The following is a 14,117-nucleotide window of genomic DNA, read 5'->3' as shown; positions in this document are numbered from 1 at the left end:
ATCTAGTGGCAGTAGATGTAATTACGGTAATGCCACCTAAGTAACGGGAATGGCGTTACCGCGGGGGGAAAAGTAATCAATTCGATTACTAGTTACCAGCAAAAGTAACGGCGTTAAGTAACGCCGTTTACTTTAATGCCGTTATTCCCGGGCGGTCGTAAACTGGTTAACGGACTATTGCGCGGTTGTTCGACACTGTACATAAATAAATGTCCCTTTTCCCACAAATAGAGCTTTCTTTTGGTGATATTTGATCACCTGTGTGATTTTTATTTTTTGTGCTATAGAAAAAAACAACAACAATATTTTTCACTTTGGGCTCTTTCACACGGTCCGCCTCCGTAGGCGGATCCGTGTTGCTCAGCGGGGATCGATCCGCGATCCCCGCTGAGCCGAACGGATGACAGCTCCGTCTCCGCTTGCAGAGCGGAGAGGGAGGTGTCTCAGCCCCCGCTGCCCTGTATGGGGGATCGGATGAGAGCGGACCGCTTGTCCGCTCTCATCAGATACGATCCGATCCGATTACTGAACGGATGGAAAAATAGGGTTTCCATCTGTCCAGATTTCAAGCACAGGATCGGATGCGGATGGCAGCGGATGTCAGCGGAGGTGTCTCCGCTGACACCCGCTGCCCCATAGAGCTGCATGGAGGATCCGATCAGATCCGCCTAAAAAACTGACAGGCGGATCTGATCGGATCGCCCGTGTGAAAGAGCCCTTTCTGTTTTATAACATTACCAAAAAAAAAAAAAGTAAAAATCTATTTTTTTCATCCTTTTAGGCCAATTTGTATTCTGCTACATAATTTTAGTAAAAAAAAAAAAAAATCGCAATAAGCGTATTTTGATTGGTTTGCGCAAAAGTTATCATGTCCAACAATTAGGGGATAGATTTATGCCATCTTTATTTATTTATTTTTTTACTAGTAATGGCGGCGATCTGCGATTTTTAGCGGGACTGCGACCAGTTGCGGCTGGTTCTCCATGGGCCGGGGGGAGGGGAGGCAGATCGACCACACTATACCCCCTCCCCCCAGGACCACATCAGCCTGCACACCATTGCCCCCCCCCCGGTGGTCGCTCGGCTCACTCACCCTGGACATGTGGAGGGCAGGCAGGCAGCAGGAGCGGCAGCTTCCCCCTCAGTCTTCTGCATCTCCTCCCTCCTCCTCCTCCTTGGCCAATGGCATGGCTTCTCCTTTCGGCCAATCAGGAAATGGGTCTCAGGACCCGCTTCCTGATTGGCCAGGAGGAGGATCCGTGTAACAATAGCGAATATTCATTCGCCATTGTCAAACAACTGGGTGGGCTCAGGGCGCAGTGCTCTGCTCCCTGAGCCCACCCTTTTTTGAAGCCTATTAGAGCCTCTGGCTCTAATCACGTGCTTCGAAAAAAAAAAACCCCATTGGAATCCATGCGTCCCACGCCCTGCATGTAGATTAGGAGGCCGGACACATGGATAAGGGGGGAGGCGCCCCTGCACCCCCAATGGACGGGCTGCCACTGACTGTGACATTGCGGTGGACAGGTCAGACCCCTAACTGACATTTTTGACACTTTTGGGGAGGACCAGTGACATTACTACTGTAATCAGTGCTAAAAATATGCACTGTTGCTGTACTAATGACACTGGCAGGGAAGGGGGCTAACCTAGGGGTGATCAAAGGGTTAAGTGTGAGCCTAGGGGAGTGTTTTCTAACTGTGGAAGGAGGGACTTGTGAAATGATCATAGAGACCTGTGATCCTATATAGAAGGATCCCAGGCAATCTGTGATAATTTCAGAGAGAACAACGGTCAGCTGTGTGGACATCAAAATACATAAAGCTTCTTACACATAAAAGATAGCATAAAAAAAAAAGTTACCATAAACGATAACAAGACACATACATACGCTCCTATTCCCAATATCCCAAAGAATTAATCAAATATTACTTAATTCTGGCAACAACTTGCACTTGATATCTGGAACAGGACAGTGAGTAAGGTTTTCTGCTGCATGCTTTCCTTCCACAGCTCTAAAAACAAACCTCTCAAAACAAACCTCTTTCCCCTATGCTAGAGACTCTATTTATAGTCCTGTAGACCAGAGACCACCCACAGGATGTAAATATTCCTGCTGACCAATCACAGGTTGTTTTGTGAGTGATTTCAGCAAGACATGGTTGCTCTTCCCCCAAAACCACATGGTCAATTGGATATGCGGCAGCCATCTTTACACACAACGTTAAAGCTCACCAAACCACCTGTGGGTTAGTGGTATTATTACACATATATGGGAACATTTGTCATGAAGCATTTCATGTTCCCCCATGCTAGACTCTATTTATAGTCCTGTAGACCAGAGATCACCCACAGGATGTAAATATTCCTGCTGACCACTCACAGGTTGTTTTGTGAGTGATTTCAGCAAGACATGGTTGCTAGAGATGGCCTTTCGGTTCGCCCAGCGGTCGGCTCGCAGCAACTTTGCTCGTTCGCAGTTCGCCGATCTTGCGAACATATGGCGTTGTTCACGGCAGCCATATTAGTTTACATTGGGGAGAACTTTGACCCATGACACATCCATCAGGTGGAACAGGACAGCCAATTGAGACATTTCAGCACATGGACATACCCCCTACCTTATAAATAGACCTGAGCTGGCTCCCATTTTACATTCTGCTTTTTGTCAGTGTAGGGAGAGGTTTGCTGTGTGCAGCAGGGACAGATTGTCAGTGATACAAATAGCTCTGTTATAGGTCCACAAAAGTTCTTTAAAGGACTGGTATTTGGTATAGGTGTACTATTTCTATTATGTCTCTTTTGTCAGTGTAGGGAGAGGTTTGTTGTGGGGAGCAAGGATAGATTGTCAGTGACACAGATCAATCTGTTAAAGGACCACAAAAGTCCTTTCAAGGACTGGTATTTGGTATAAATGTACTATTCTTTGGTGTGCACTATATAGGGGTGTAATACACTGATAATATACTTTCTAATATAGAAAGCATATTATAGTGGATTTGTATTGTGCACTGTGCAGCATTGTGACTGGTGAGGTGAGCATTTCTGCAGCAATACTACAACTACAAAGAGTGACAAAAGCACTTTTATAAAAGTATTATAACTGGTGTGATAGACCAGTGGCCCCCTAAACGACAGATTGAAGCAGGGTGTTATCTAACAATATACTTTTATAACAGTGTATTTGGGTACTGCAAAAATGTTGCCTCTTTTGCTGCATTAACTGTGCTACACACAGTGACAACAGTTACTGGCCAATTTTTTGTAGAACTGGTGTGATAGACCAATGGCCCCCCAAAACCACAGATTGAAGCGGGGTGTTATCTTAACAGTATACTTTCATAACAGCGTATTTGTGTCCTGCAAAAATATTGCCTCTTTTGCTGCGTTAACTCTGCTACACACAGTGCCAAACTTACTGGTCAATTTTTTGCAGGGCCGGAGTGGGACTCATTTTCAGCCCTGGAGTTTCATGACTTAGACCGGCCCACTTTATTTCATGACTGACTATATTAAAATAATGTAATTAAAACCTCAGAATATAAGTTTGCAAAGGCGCACTGTTCTCTATTCTCTACAGCCTTGTAATTCATTGTATTTTTCAAAAAATATTTCCAATTCAGTGCAAATGCAGTAGCCTAAGGCCTCTTTCACGAGGCCGCTCCGTTTTTTTTGTCCGCTGAGGCACTTTTTTTATTTTTTTTTACGGGCACGGATGACACTTGTGTCATCCAGTCCGTATGTCCGCATATCATCCCATCCGTTTGCGGATGATATAAGGACATAATGTATGTCTATGGGCATTGCGGATGTCAGCGGATGACACCGCTGACATCCGATTTTGCGTCCTTTCCGTTTTTTAAACTGAAAAAAAGTAGGGTTCTGTTCTGTTCCAAAAAACGGAACAGAACTGAAAGGAAGAAAATCAGATGTCAGCGGTGTCATCCGCTGACATCCGCAATGCCATAGACATTCGTTATGTCTGTATATCACCCGCAAAAAAATAGGATGATTTACGGACATGCGGAACGTCCGTGGGAAAGAGCCCTAAGTTTTGCTTCACAGTGAAGATTTATTAGAACAGTAAATAACAGGACAGTATCAGAATCTATTTTCTTTAAGAATTAGTATTCATAAATATCCAAACATTGAAATGAAGAAAAAAAATCTAACAAAAACAAATATATTAAACAAAATAAATAAAAGATTAAAATAAAATGTATTGCTCTAATGATAGTATCATCTCTTTTTCAAGGAAACAGCTGCTACAACTTGGTGGTTATAGGCTAGAGGAGATGGTTAGAGGCTGTGGACATGGTACAGGGAGAGATTGTTAGAGGCTGTGGACATGGTACAGGGGGAGATGGTTAGAGGCTGCGGACATGGTACAGGGGGAGATGTTAGAGGCTGTGGACATGGTACAGGGAGAGATTGTTAGAGGCTGTGGACATGGTACAGGGGGAGATGTTAGAGGCTGTGGACATGGTACAGGGGGAGATGTTAGAGGGTGCGGACATGGTACAGGGGGAGATGTTAGAGGCTGCGGACATGGTACAGGGGGAGATGTTAGAGGCTGCGGACATGGTACAGGGGGAGATGGTTAGAGGCTGCGGACATGGTACAGGGGGAGATGTTAGAGGCTGCGGACATGGTACAGGGAGAGATTGTTAGAGGCTGCGGACATGGTACAGGGGGAGATGTTAGAGGCTGTGGACATGGTACAGGGGGAGATGTTAGAGGGTGCGGACATGGTACAGGGGGAGATGTTAGAGGCTGCGGACATGGTACAGGGGGAGATGTTAGAGGCTGCGGACATGGTACAGGGGGAGATGGTTAGAGGCTGCGGACATGGTACAGGGGGAGATGTTAGAGGCTGCGGACATGGTACAGGGAGAGATTGTTAGAGGCTGCGGACATGGTACAGGGGGAGATGTTAGAGGCTGTGGACATGGTACAGGGGGTGATGTCTGAGGCTGTGGACATGGTACAGGGAGAGATTGTTAGAGGCTGCGGGCATGGTACAGGGGGTGATGTCTGAGGCTGTGGACATGGTACAGGGAGAGATTGTTAGAGGCTGCGGACATGGTACAGGGGGAGATGTTAGAGGCTGTGGACATGGTACAGGGGGGGATTGTTAGAGGCTGCGGACATGGTACAGGGAGAGATGTCTGAGGCTGCGGGCATGGTACAGGGGGAGATGTCTGAGGCTGCGGGCATGGTACAGGGGGAGATGTCTGAGGCTGCGGGCATGGTACAGGGGGTGATGTCTGAGGCTGCGGGCATGGTACAGGGGGTGATGTCTGAGGCTGCGGGCATGGTACAGGGGGGAGTGGTCAGAGGCTGTGGAGGGGTCTTACCTGGCCATGATAAGAGGCGCGTGCCACTGCTGGGCCACTGCAGTTTTTTTCTTTAGATTTAAAAATTGCGTCCCCCGGCGCCATTAGGTCAGGAGGCGGGACAGAATACTTAGCTGAGACAGGAGGCGGGGCAGAGGCGGGACGAAGTGCTTAGCTGGGAGGAGGCGGGATGGAGAGAATACATCCTCGGGTCTGAGAGGAGGCGGGGCGGAGGGGGGACAAACTGCTTAGCTGGGAGGAGGCGGGACGGAGGTCGAGCATAATTGTAATAATGCAGAGCTGGCTGATTACATTTTTTCTCTACCTCCGTCCCGTCTCCTCCCAGCTAAGCAGTTTGTCCCGCCTCCGCCCCGCCTCCTCTCAGACCCGAGGATGTCTTCTCTTCTCTCGCTAAGCAACCAGTCCTGCCTTCTCTCTATCAGCTGTGTTCTAAAATTTTAGAACACCGATGTCACCGGCCCTCAAGCCGACCAGCCCACCGGGAATTCTCCCGGTTCTCCCTATTGGCCAATCCGGGCCTGATTTTTTGTATAACTGGTGTGATAGACCAGTGGCCCCCCAATACCACAGATTGAAGCGGGGTGTTATCTAACCGTATACTTTTATAAGTGTATTTGTGTCCTGCAAAAATATTGCCTCTTTTGCTGCGTTACCTCTGCTACACACAGTGCCAAGCTTACTGGCCAAATTTTTGTATAACTGGTGTGATAGACCAGTGGCCCCCAAATACCACAGATTGAGGTGGGGTGTTATCTAACAGTATACTTTAATAACAGCGTATTTGTGTCCTGCAAAAATATTGCCTCTTTTGCTGCGTTAACTCTGCTACACACAGTGCCAAACTTACTGGCCAATTTTTTTGTATAACTGGTGTGAAAGACCAGTGGCCCCCCCAATACCACAGATTGAAGTGGGTTGTTATCTAACACAGCCTTTCTCAACCGGTGTGCCCCGGCACACTAGTGTGCCGCCAGAGGTCCTCAGGTGTGCCGCGGGATCATGGTAGAGAAGGGCTGTCAGATGAGCCTGATCTCCCGATCCCCTGCCGAACTGTACATCTGCGCTGTGAGGGAGCTCCGTCAGCCTCAGGAAAGTGAAAGTAAAGGGAGGGGGAGTGTGCCATGCTCTCTGCTTCCCCCTACAGTGCAGTACCTGGCTGTGTGAGGAAAGGTATTGTACTAGAATTACTGTATTTTTGTACTAGAATGTACTAGTATTGTACTAGAACTTTTAAAGTTTGTGTGTATGTGTGTGTGTATGTGTACACATGTGCATGTGTGCGTGTTTCTGTGTGTTTGTACATGTGTTTGTATGTGTCTATATGTGTGCATGTATACATGTGTATGCATGTGTGTGTGTTTGTACATGTGTTTGTATGTGTGTGCATGTGTCCATGTGTCTGTGTGTGTTCATGTATACATGTGTATGCATGTGTGTGCATTTGTATGTGTGTGTGTGTGTGTGTGTTTTTATGTGTGTGTGTGTGTGCATGTGTCTGTGTGTGTGCATGTATACATGTGTATGCATGTGTGTGCATTTGTATGTGTGTGTTTATGTGTTTGTACATGTGTTTGTGTGCATGTGTCTGTATGTGTGCATGTATACATGTGTTTGTGTGTGTATGTGTTTGCATGTGTCTATATGTGTGCATGTATGCATGTGTATGCATGTGTGTGTGTGTGTGTGTTTGTACATGTGTTTGTATGTGTGCATGTGTCTGTGTGTTCATGTATACATGTTTATGCATGTGTTTGCATTTGTATGTGTGTGTTTGTGTGTTTGTACATGTGTGTGTGTGTGCATGTGTCTGTATGTATGCATGTATACACGTGTATGCATGTGTGTTTGTACATTTTTTTGTATGTGGGTGTGTGTACGTGTATGTGTGTGTGTATGTATGTTTGTATATATATGTGTGTGAGTGTATGTATGTTACTTTTAAAAGAGGCAATATGTCGCTTCTCACCTCCTGTTTTAAGCCCGGAAATGCAACACCACCACACTGCAACCATGCACACAGTTGAAGGTTGGTTGCAGTGCAGCCCCATTCACCCTGGGTATACCTCCAGCTGCAGCCTTCACACGTGTACATCCCCAGATGCTGCCTCTGCAGCTAAAGGGGAGCAACTGAGGGTAGTAAAGACAGCTCAACCATGTGATTTGACTGCCCCTCCAACCTGACATGTGAACACGCCCTGTGTTTTGAATGTGTGCTGCATGTAGGGCTTCAATGGGCTTTCCTACCAGCAGAAATGCAGGGAAAGAGGTCCCTGACCCTTTTTTTAAACTTGTGCCGCACCCAAAGCACCCCATGTTTGCCAAAGTGTGGGGTGGCATTAAGAATTAATGGCACTCCTAAAGAGCAGAGCATTTGTCTGTGTGTCAGGAACGAGCACGATTCTGCACGTGTTCTGCGATACACAGTAACGTGAATCAAACCTTGGGCAGGGGTGCCTCAAGACTAAAAATACTTTTCAAGGGCGCCCCGACTGAAAAAAGGTTGAGAAACACTGATCTAACAGTATACTTTCATAATAGCGTGTTTGTGTACTGGAAAAATATTGCCTCTTTTGCTGCGTTAACTCTGCTACACACAGTGCCAAACTTACTGGCCAATTTTTTGTATAACTGGTGTGATAGACCAGTGGCTCCCCAATACCACAGATTGAAGTGGGGTGTTATCTAACAGTATACTTTTATAAGTGTATTTTTGTCCATCACAAATTTTGCCTCTTTTGCTGCGTTAACTGTGCTACACACAGTGACAACAGTTACTGGACAATTTTTTGTAGAACTGGTGTGATAGACCAGTGGCCCCCCAAAACCACAGATTGAAGCGGGGTGTTATATACCTTCTTCCACATATACTGCGCTTCTCTAGAGACTTTTGTCACAGGGTAATTTAAAAAATGACAGGCAGAGGAAGAGGCAGGCTGTTATGCAGGGGTAATAGGGGTAGGGCAGGAGCATTAGGCCGGAGCCAAAGTGTGAAGTTTCAGAAGGTGAGTTTGATTATGTCAAAGGACGCACCAGACTTGGTTGAGTGGCTCACTCAGCCTTCCTCTTCTGCACCCTCCTCATCCTCTCTATCTGCACCCTCTTCACTCTCTGCTGTGTGCACCCCCAAAGACACCACCACCACTACCATATACCCTCCGCTTGAGTCACTGGAATTATTTTACGATCCATCACAAGACATTTGCAATGCGCAGCCATTCTTGGCATCGGATCAGGAAGAGAAGGTAGCAGAGAGACCAGTGTGCCCCCTTCAATGCAGTGCAGTGACTTCTGTTATGACAGTGTCCATGTTGTGGGACTATTTGTGCACAGCTAGTAAGTATTTTGTGGCTGCAATTATGACCTGAAGGTTTTTAAATATCGCCTGCCATTAAAGTCAATAGGGCCCACTGCAAACTTGCGGTTCGCGAACATTTGAGAAAGTTTGCGGATAACGTTCGCGAACCGCCCCGGCCGATATTCATCCATCACTAATGGTTGCACTTCCCCCAAAACCACATGGTCAATTCGATATGCGACAGCCATCTTTACACACAACGTCAAAGCTCACTAAACCACCTGTGGGTGAGAGATATTATTACACATATATGGGAACATTTGTCATGAAGCATTTCATGTTTACATATGTGCGAATTGGATGCGGGTTTCCCTGCATCCAATTCGCATGACATGAGAGTGTGACTGGTTTTCAATGGAGACAGTTCACACAGGTCCGGGGGAGCTGCCGCCGCATTCCAAAACGGTCCTGTGCGTGTTTAGGTCCAGTTCAGGTGCGAATTCAGGCAAATATTCAGACATAATTCGCATTTGAACCAATGAACAGGAACACATTAGACCCCATGCTGGGAACCGCAGCCGCACATATTTGAACCCAGCCTTATAGTAGTGGTCAGAATTCCACTCTTACAGACAGCTAAAAAAAGATTACTGATGTCATGCTACTGGCTCTGCCAAATGGTGTTAGCTCTGAAACTATGTAGGCATCATAAAATGGAAGGTCAGTTAGCCACAGCTCAAGAAACCTCTAGCAACCTCTGAAAAATTGTTATGTAGCACTGTCCCCATAGGACTTGCTGTATGGTGATTTGTTGGTCCTCCTCTGATTGGTCCTCCTCTGATTAACTGCAGACAGTCACTTAAGGTACAGTTCACACATTATTCCTTACTCCCAATGGTTTGTTACTCAATAAACCGTCCAGGGGCGTTGGCTTTTGGTATTTATTGTGGAACTTGGATGGGAGAAGGGAATAGTGGGATACTCCAACTGGAACTATATACAGTTGATAAGGACAACTCTTACTTACGAGGTTACTTGTGGAAGCAGTCACACTGCTTTGACCATACTGCCACGTGTATGGAAAGGGTTAAGTCACCTTGCTTTTTCTCCAGCAATAGACTTGATGAACTACATTATCTTCAGGATACTCTCTAGCATCCCCTTCACTGACACCCATCCACTGACTCTTCTAGCTGCAAGGATGCCCCCCCCCTCCTCAGGTCAGGCCCCTTGACACAGATCTTTACACACTGTATGCAGGATCAGATCCTTCCAGTGTCTCCCTTCCAGTCAGCTTTATAGGACCTCCTGGTTCAATTCCTCTCTACTCTTTTAGGCCCTCAGGTCGACCACCTGAGGCCGCATGGCAACTTCTACCGAGGAGGAGGCAGCCGCCCACTCCCTTCGGGACTCCGCTCTCCAGCTAAAAGACCCAGAGCACATGTGCTCTTGGCATTTATACAGTATCCAAACATGCACTGAGGCACTTCCCTCTGCCAATCAGTAGGGCTGTATACTAAATGCCTGTGCACTAATTTGTCAGGTTTCCTCCCACTGTCCAACATGCTTCCCTATTGCACCAGTGTGAAACACTTCAGGCACTTCAGACAAACTGAGCTGCACCTGAGCACAATAAGCAGACCTCACCAGCAGATCCTGCTCTCTGGTAGGCAGAGAACAATTTAGATTTACCTGGCAATCCTTCTGGTAAGCAGAAAGGATACAAAACTTTACTGTCTCTCTCTCTCTCTCTCTCTAGCACCTACCTAGGAGGGTGCTACAGTTATAAACGGTCATGTCAAATCTATTGCTTGATTTTACCCTAACAGGTAATTTAACGGGGCAAGTTTTTGTACATCTACTGAGCCCAAGCAGTGCTGATACACAGAGGCATCTGTGCATCAGTACTGCTTGGACCAAGTAGGAGATAGACCACTAACATATTATCCTTAAAAGTTAACTTTTATTATAATTAAAAATAATATGATTTCCAGTACTCAGCTGTGGTCACAAGTGCACTAATATGGCTATAATCATTTTAAGTGTGCAATAAACATGTAGCACTACCCCTGCAGTAGCTGCTGGATTTTGAGTCCCCTATTCCTGCACAGCCAAGGAACATGCATTTCCAACTCTCATCCAGACACAAGAAATCACTCCATGGGCTTATTTTTGTTGTTTTTTGGGGAAAACAACTTGGATAGGGTATAGGGATTATGGGATGCCCAACCTGACTTTAAGAACAACAGTTGAGGACAAACTTCCTTCTCTATGTACACAAAAATGAGGATCCTGGATTGTAATACCTCTGGAATAATCGCAGTCCCTATGAATCAATGGCAAGGTTCTGTACGAACCAGAAGCTCTAAGCCTACTTTAGTGAAAAAAGCCAAAGTTCCAAACTGTATGCCGGAGTATCGTGTCTCCTCAGTAGAACCTCACACAATTGTTACAGTTTCCGATACTACCAGCCTACCTGGCTGCCTTGACTACAAGCCCACCTGGGATTGGGCTTGAGCTCAACACCGTCCCTAGGAAAATATGCTACATCTGGCAGTCTTTCCCCTTGTACTCCCCTGGGTGTGCTGAGGTACTCACACTGTCCTTTGATTCCTGCTGCTCTGGGCAAGACCTCTGTTCAGGCTTCCTACTGTCCAGACCCTCCCATGCCAGCCAGAATGTCTTCTGCGCAAGACCCAAAGGTAAAAGAGAACCATCTCTTAGGCTTTCTCTCCTTCCTTTCCTCAGCTTAAGCCTGGAGGCAGGGTTCCCATGCCTCATGGCAGCAATCATGGCACTCCATCTTCCACCCAACTCCCTTGCTGACCAGTCTCCTCAATATTTAAGGGCTGATCTAGCCACCCTGCCAGTGCCTTCTGCCTGGGGACTGGCCAGATTCCTTCAAGTATGCAGATCAGGACCTCCTAGCCTCCGCCCACTAACTTTCAGAAGCTTCTCCAAGCTTCTAGAACCAGAAGGAGGTACCCGAGACCTGCCCTGTAGAGCTCTCTTGCCTAACCTAGAATAACCCAACCCAATTACAGACTCACACAACTACCATGAGTCACAAAAACAAATTTATCCACACTAGAGGGTGCTACAAACATGTTTCTGAGTTCCAGTTGACACTGTTCTTCTGTGGAAACTCTACCACTTTCATTATGAAGAATTCCATTAAAGCATCTTTATACCCAAGAGGAAAAATGTAATATATTGCAACATACCAGTTCCGTACCAAGTATTAACTCTGTCACATGGGGTAGCAAGAGTCATGGCTACAGTCCTTGGATGCCTTTCCTGTTCTAGGGTGACAGCACTCACTCACTGTACTAAATTTATAGAGGAGTCATGTTGCCTCTCAAGCACAGGATCACAGAACACCTCCCCCTTCCTCTTCACTAAAGCATTGGGGGACGTGTATTGTAGTCCACAGATGGTTTAGAACAATGTAACTGATAAAAGTGTAGCTCATTGTTAGAGTTTAAATATTCTTTATTCAACATATATGTGCAAATGAAAATTACTCTTACTCACTACTTACAGAATCAACGTGCCACAAATAGTCATACACGTATACAGAATTTTTAAAAAAGACAAATCATCACTCTAGGTAAAGGGAATCTTTCTTTGTTTACAAACTGACCGTTCCTTGTATTTTATGATCCAGGATTGGACCCGGCTCAGCCATACTTCCAGGACACACCCATTGAGGTGAGACTAGACCCGTCAGACGCTAAGCTGGTCGACGCGATCCACACTGATGGAGCTCCAACTCTCCTCAACCGTGGTATGTCTTTAGTATTACGGTATTTATAACTAGCAAAAGTTTTCCTGTTCCAAAAAGAGCACGTTTAGGGAGCAAGTCATGCTAAAGAAGTGTCTTAGCCTGTAGTAGTGAACCGCGAAGGGTGTGGCAGCAGGTAGTATGTACAGCAGAGGAGTGCAGAGGGTATGACAGTGGGCAGTATGTACAGGAGAGGAGTGTAGAGGGTGTGGCAGTGGGCAATATGTATAGGAGAGGAGTGCAGAGGGTAAGATAGTGGGCTGTATGTATAGGGGAGGTGTGCAGAGGGTATGATAGCGGGCAGTATGTACAGGGGAGGAGTGTGGAGGGTATGACATTTGGCTGTACATGCAGGAAAGAAATGTGGAGAGATATGAGAGAAATAGTATGTACAGGAGAGGAGTGCAGAGGGTATGACAGTGGGCAGTATGTACAGAAGAGGATTGCTGAGAGTATGATAGTGTACAGTATGTACAGGAGAGAAGTACAGAGAGAAGGAGGGGAGTGCAGATGGTATGACAGTGCTCAGTTTGTACAGGAGAGGAGTGTGGAGGATATGAAAGGGGGCAATACATAGAGGAGAAGGATGTGGAAGGTATGGGGGGGGGGGCAGTATGTACAGGAGAAGAATGTGGAGGGTATGAGAGGGGGCAGTATGTACAAGAGAGGAGTGAGAAGGGTATGAGAGGGGGCAGTATGTACAAGAGAGGAGTGAGAAAGGTATGCGAGGGGGCAGTATGTACAGGAGAAGAATGTGGAGGGTATGAGAGGGGGCAGTATGTACAGGAAAGGAGTGTGGAGCGTATGACAGTGGGGAGTATGTACAAGAGAGGAACGTGGAGGGTATAAGAGGGGGCAGTATATACAAGAGAGGAGTAAGGAGGGTATGAGAGGGGGCAGTATGTACAGGAGAGGAGTAAGGAGGCTATAACAGTGGACAGTATGGACAGGAAAGGAGTGTGGAGGACATGAGAGGGGGCAGTATGTACAAGAGAGGAGTGAGGAGGGTATGTTAGTGGGGGGTATGTACAGGAGAAGAATGTGGAGGGTATGAGAGGGGGCAGTATGTACAGGAGAGGAGTGTGGAGGGTATGACAGTGGGGGGGGGAGGTATGTACAAGAGAGGAGTGAGGAGAGTATGACAGTGGGGGGTATGTACAGGAGAAGAATGTGGAGGGTATGAGACAGGGCAGTATGTACAGGAGAGGAATGTGGAGGGTATGACAGTGCGCAGTATGTACAGGAGACGAGTGTGGAGGGTATGACAGTGTGCAGTATGCTTAGGAGAGGAATGCAGAGGGTATGACAGGAGGCAGTATATATTGGATAGGAGTGTGGAGGGTAATGTTCAACATGTGCAGGACAGCGGTGCGTGAGTTGGAAGTGTGGGTATTGCACAGTGAAGAGGTTTGAAGTAGGGATTGACCGATATCGGTTTTTCGTTGCCGATACCGATATTTTGGCTATGCATATCGGTATCGGCCAATATTTTGTACATTTAAGGTTTTGCAAAATAAACACAAATTTTGACACAAATCTGTTACTGAACATGTTAATGTTTATTTATTAACTTTTTTAACATTAAGGGCTCGTTCTTCACACCTTAACTGTATGAAAACTGATAGGAAAACTACACTTGCAGGGGCATCAGTCTCACATCATCTGATTGTGAATGATACAT

At 46.4% G+C, this 14,117-nt stretch overlaps 1 protein-coding gene across 1 annotated transcript in view; it reads left to right on the top strand.

Moving 5' to 3' along the window:
• LOC309564210 (pancreatic lipase-related protein 2-like) overlaps positions 1-14,117 on the top strand; it is a gene marked incomplete at both ends in the record, with an annotated part of 71,105 nt that overhangs the window by 20,748 nt on the left and 36,240 nt on the right. Inside the window, one exon of the mRNA XM_082268837.1 lies at positions 12,320-12,439. Coding sequence (XP_082124963.1) covers positions 12,320-12,439 — 120 coding nt within the window. The remainder of the gene's footprint in view (positions 1-12,319; positions 12,440-14,117) is intronic.

This window comes from Pelophylax lessonae (assembly GCF_965119305.1).
Source record: "Pelophylax lessonae genome assembly, chromosome: 9".
In the NCBI taxonomy this organism is placed as follows: Eukaryota; Metazoa; Chordata; class Amphibia; order Anura; family Ranidae; genus Pelophylax; species Pelophylax lessonae.
The sequence above is the reverse complement of the archived record's forward strand: the minus strand, read 5'-3'. Positions and strand labels throughout refer to the sequence as shown.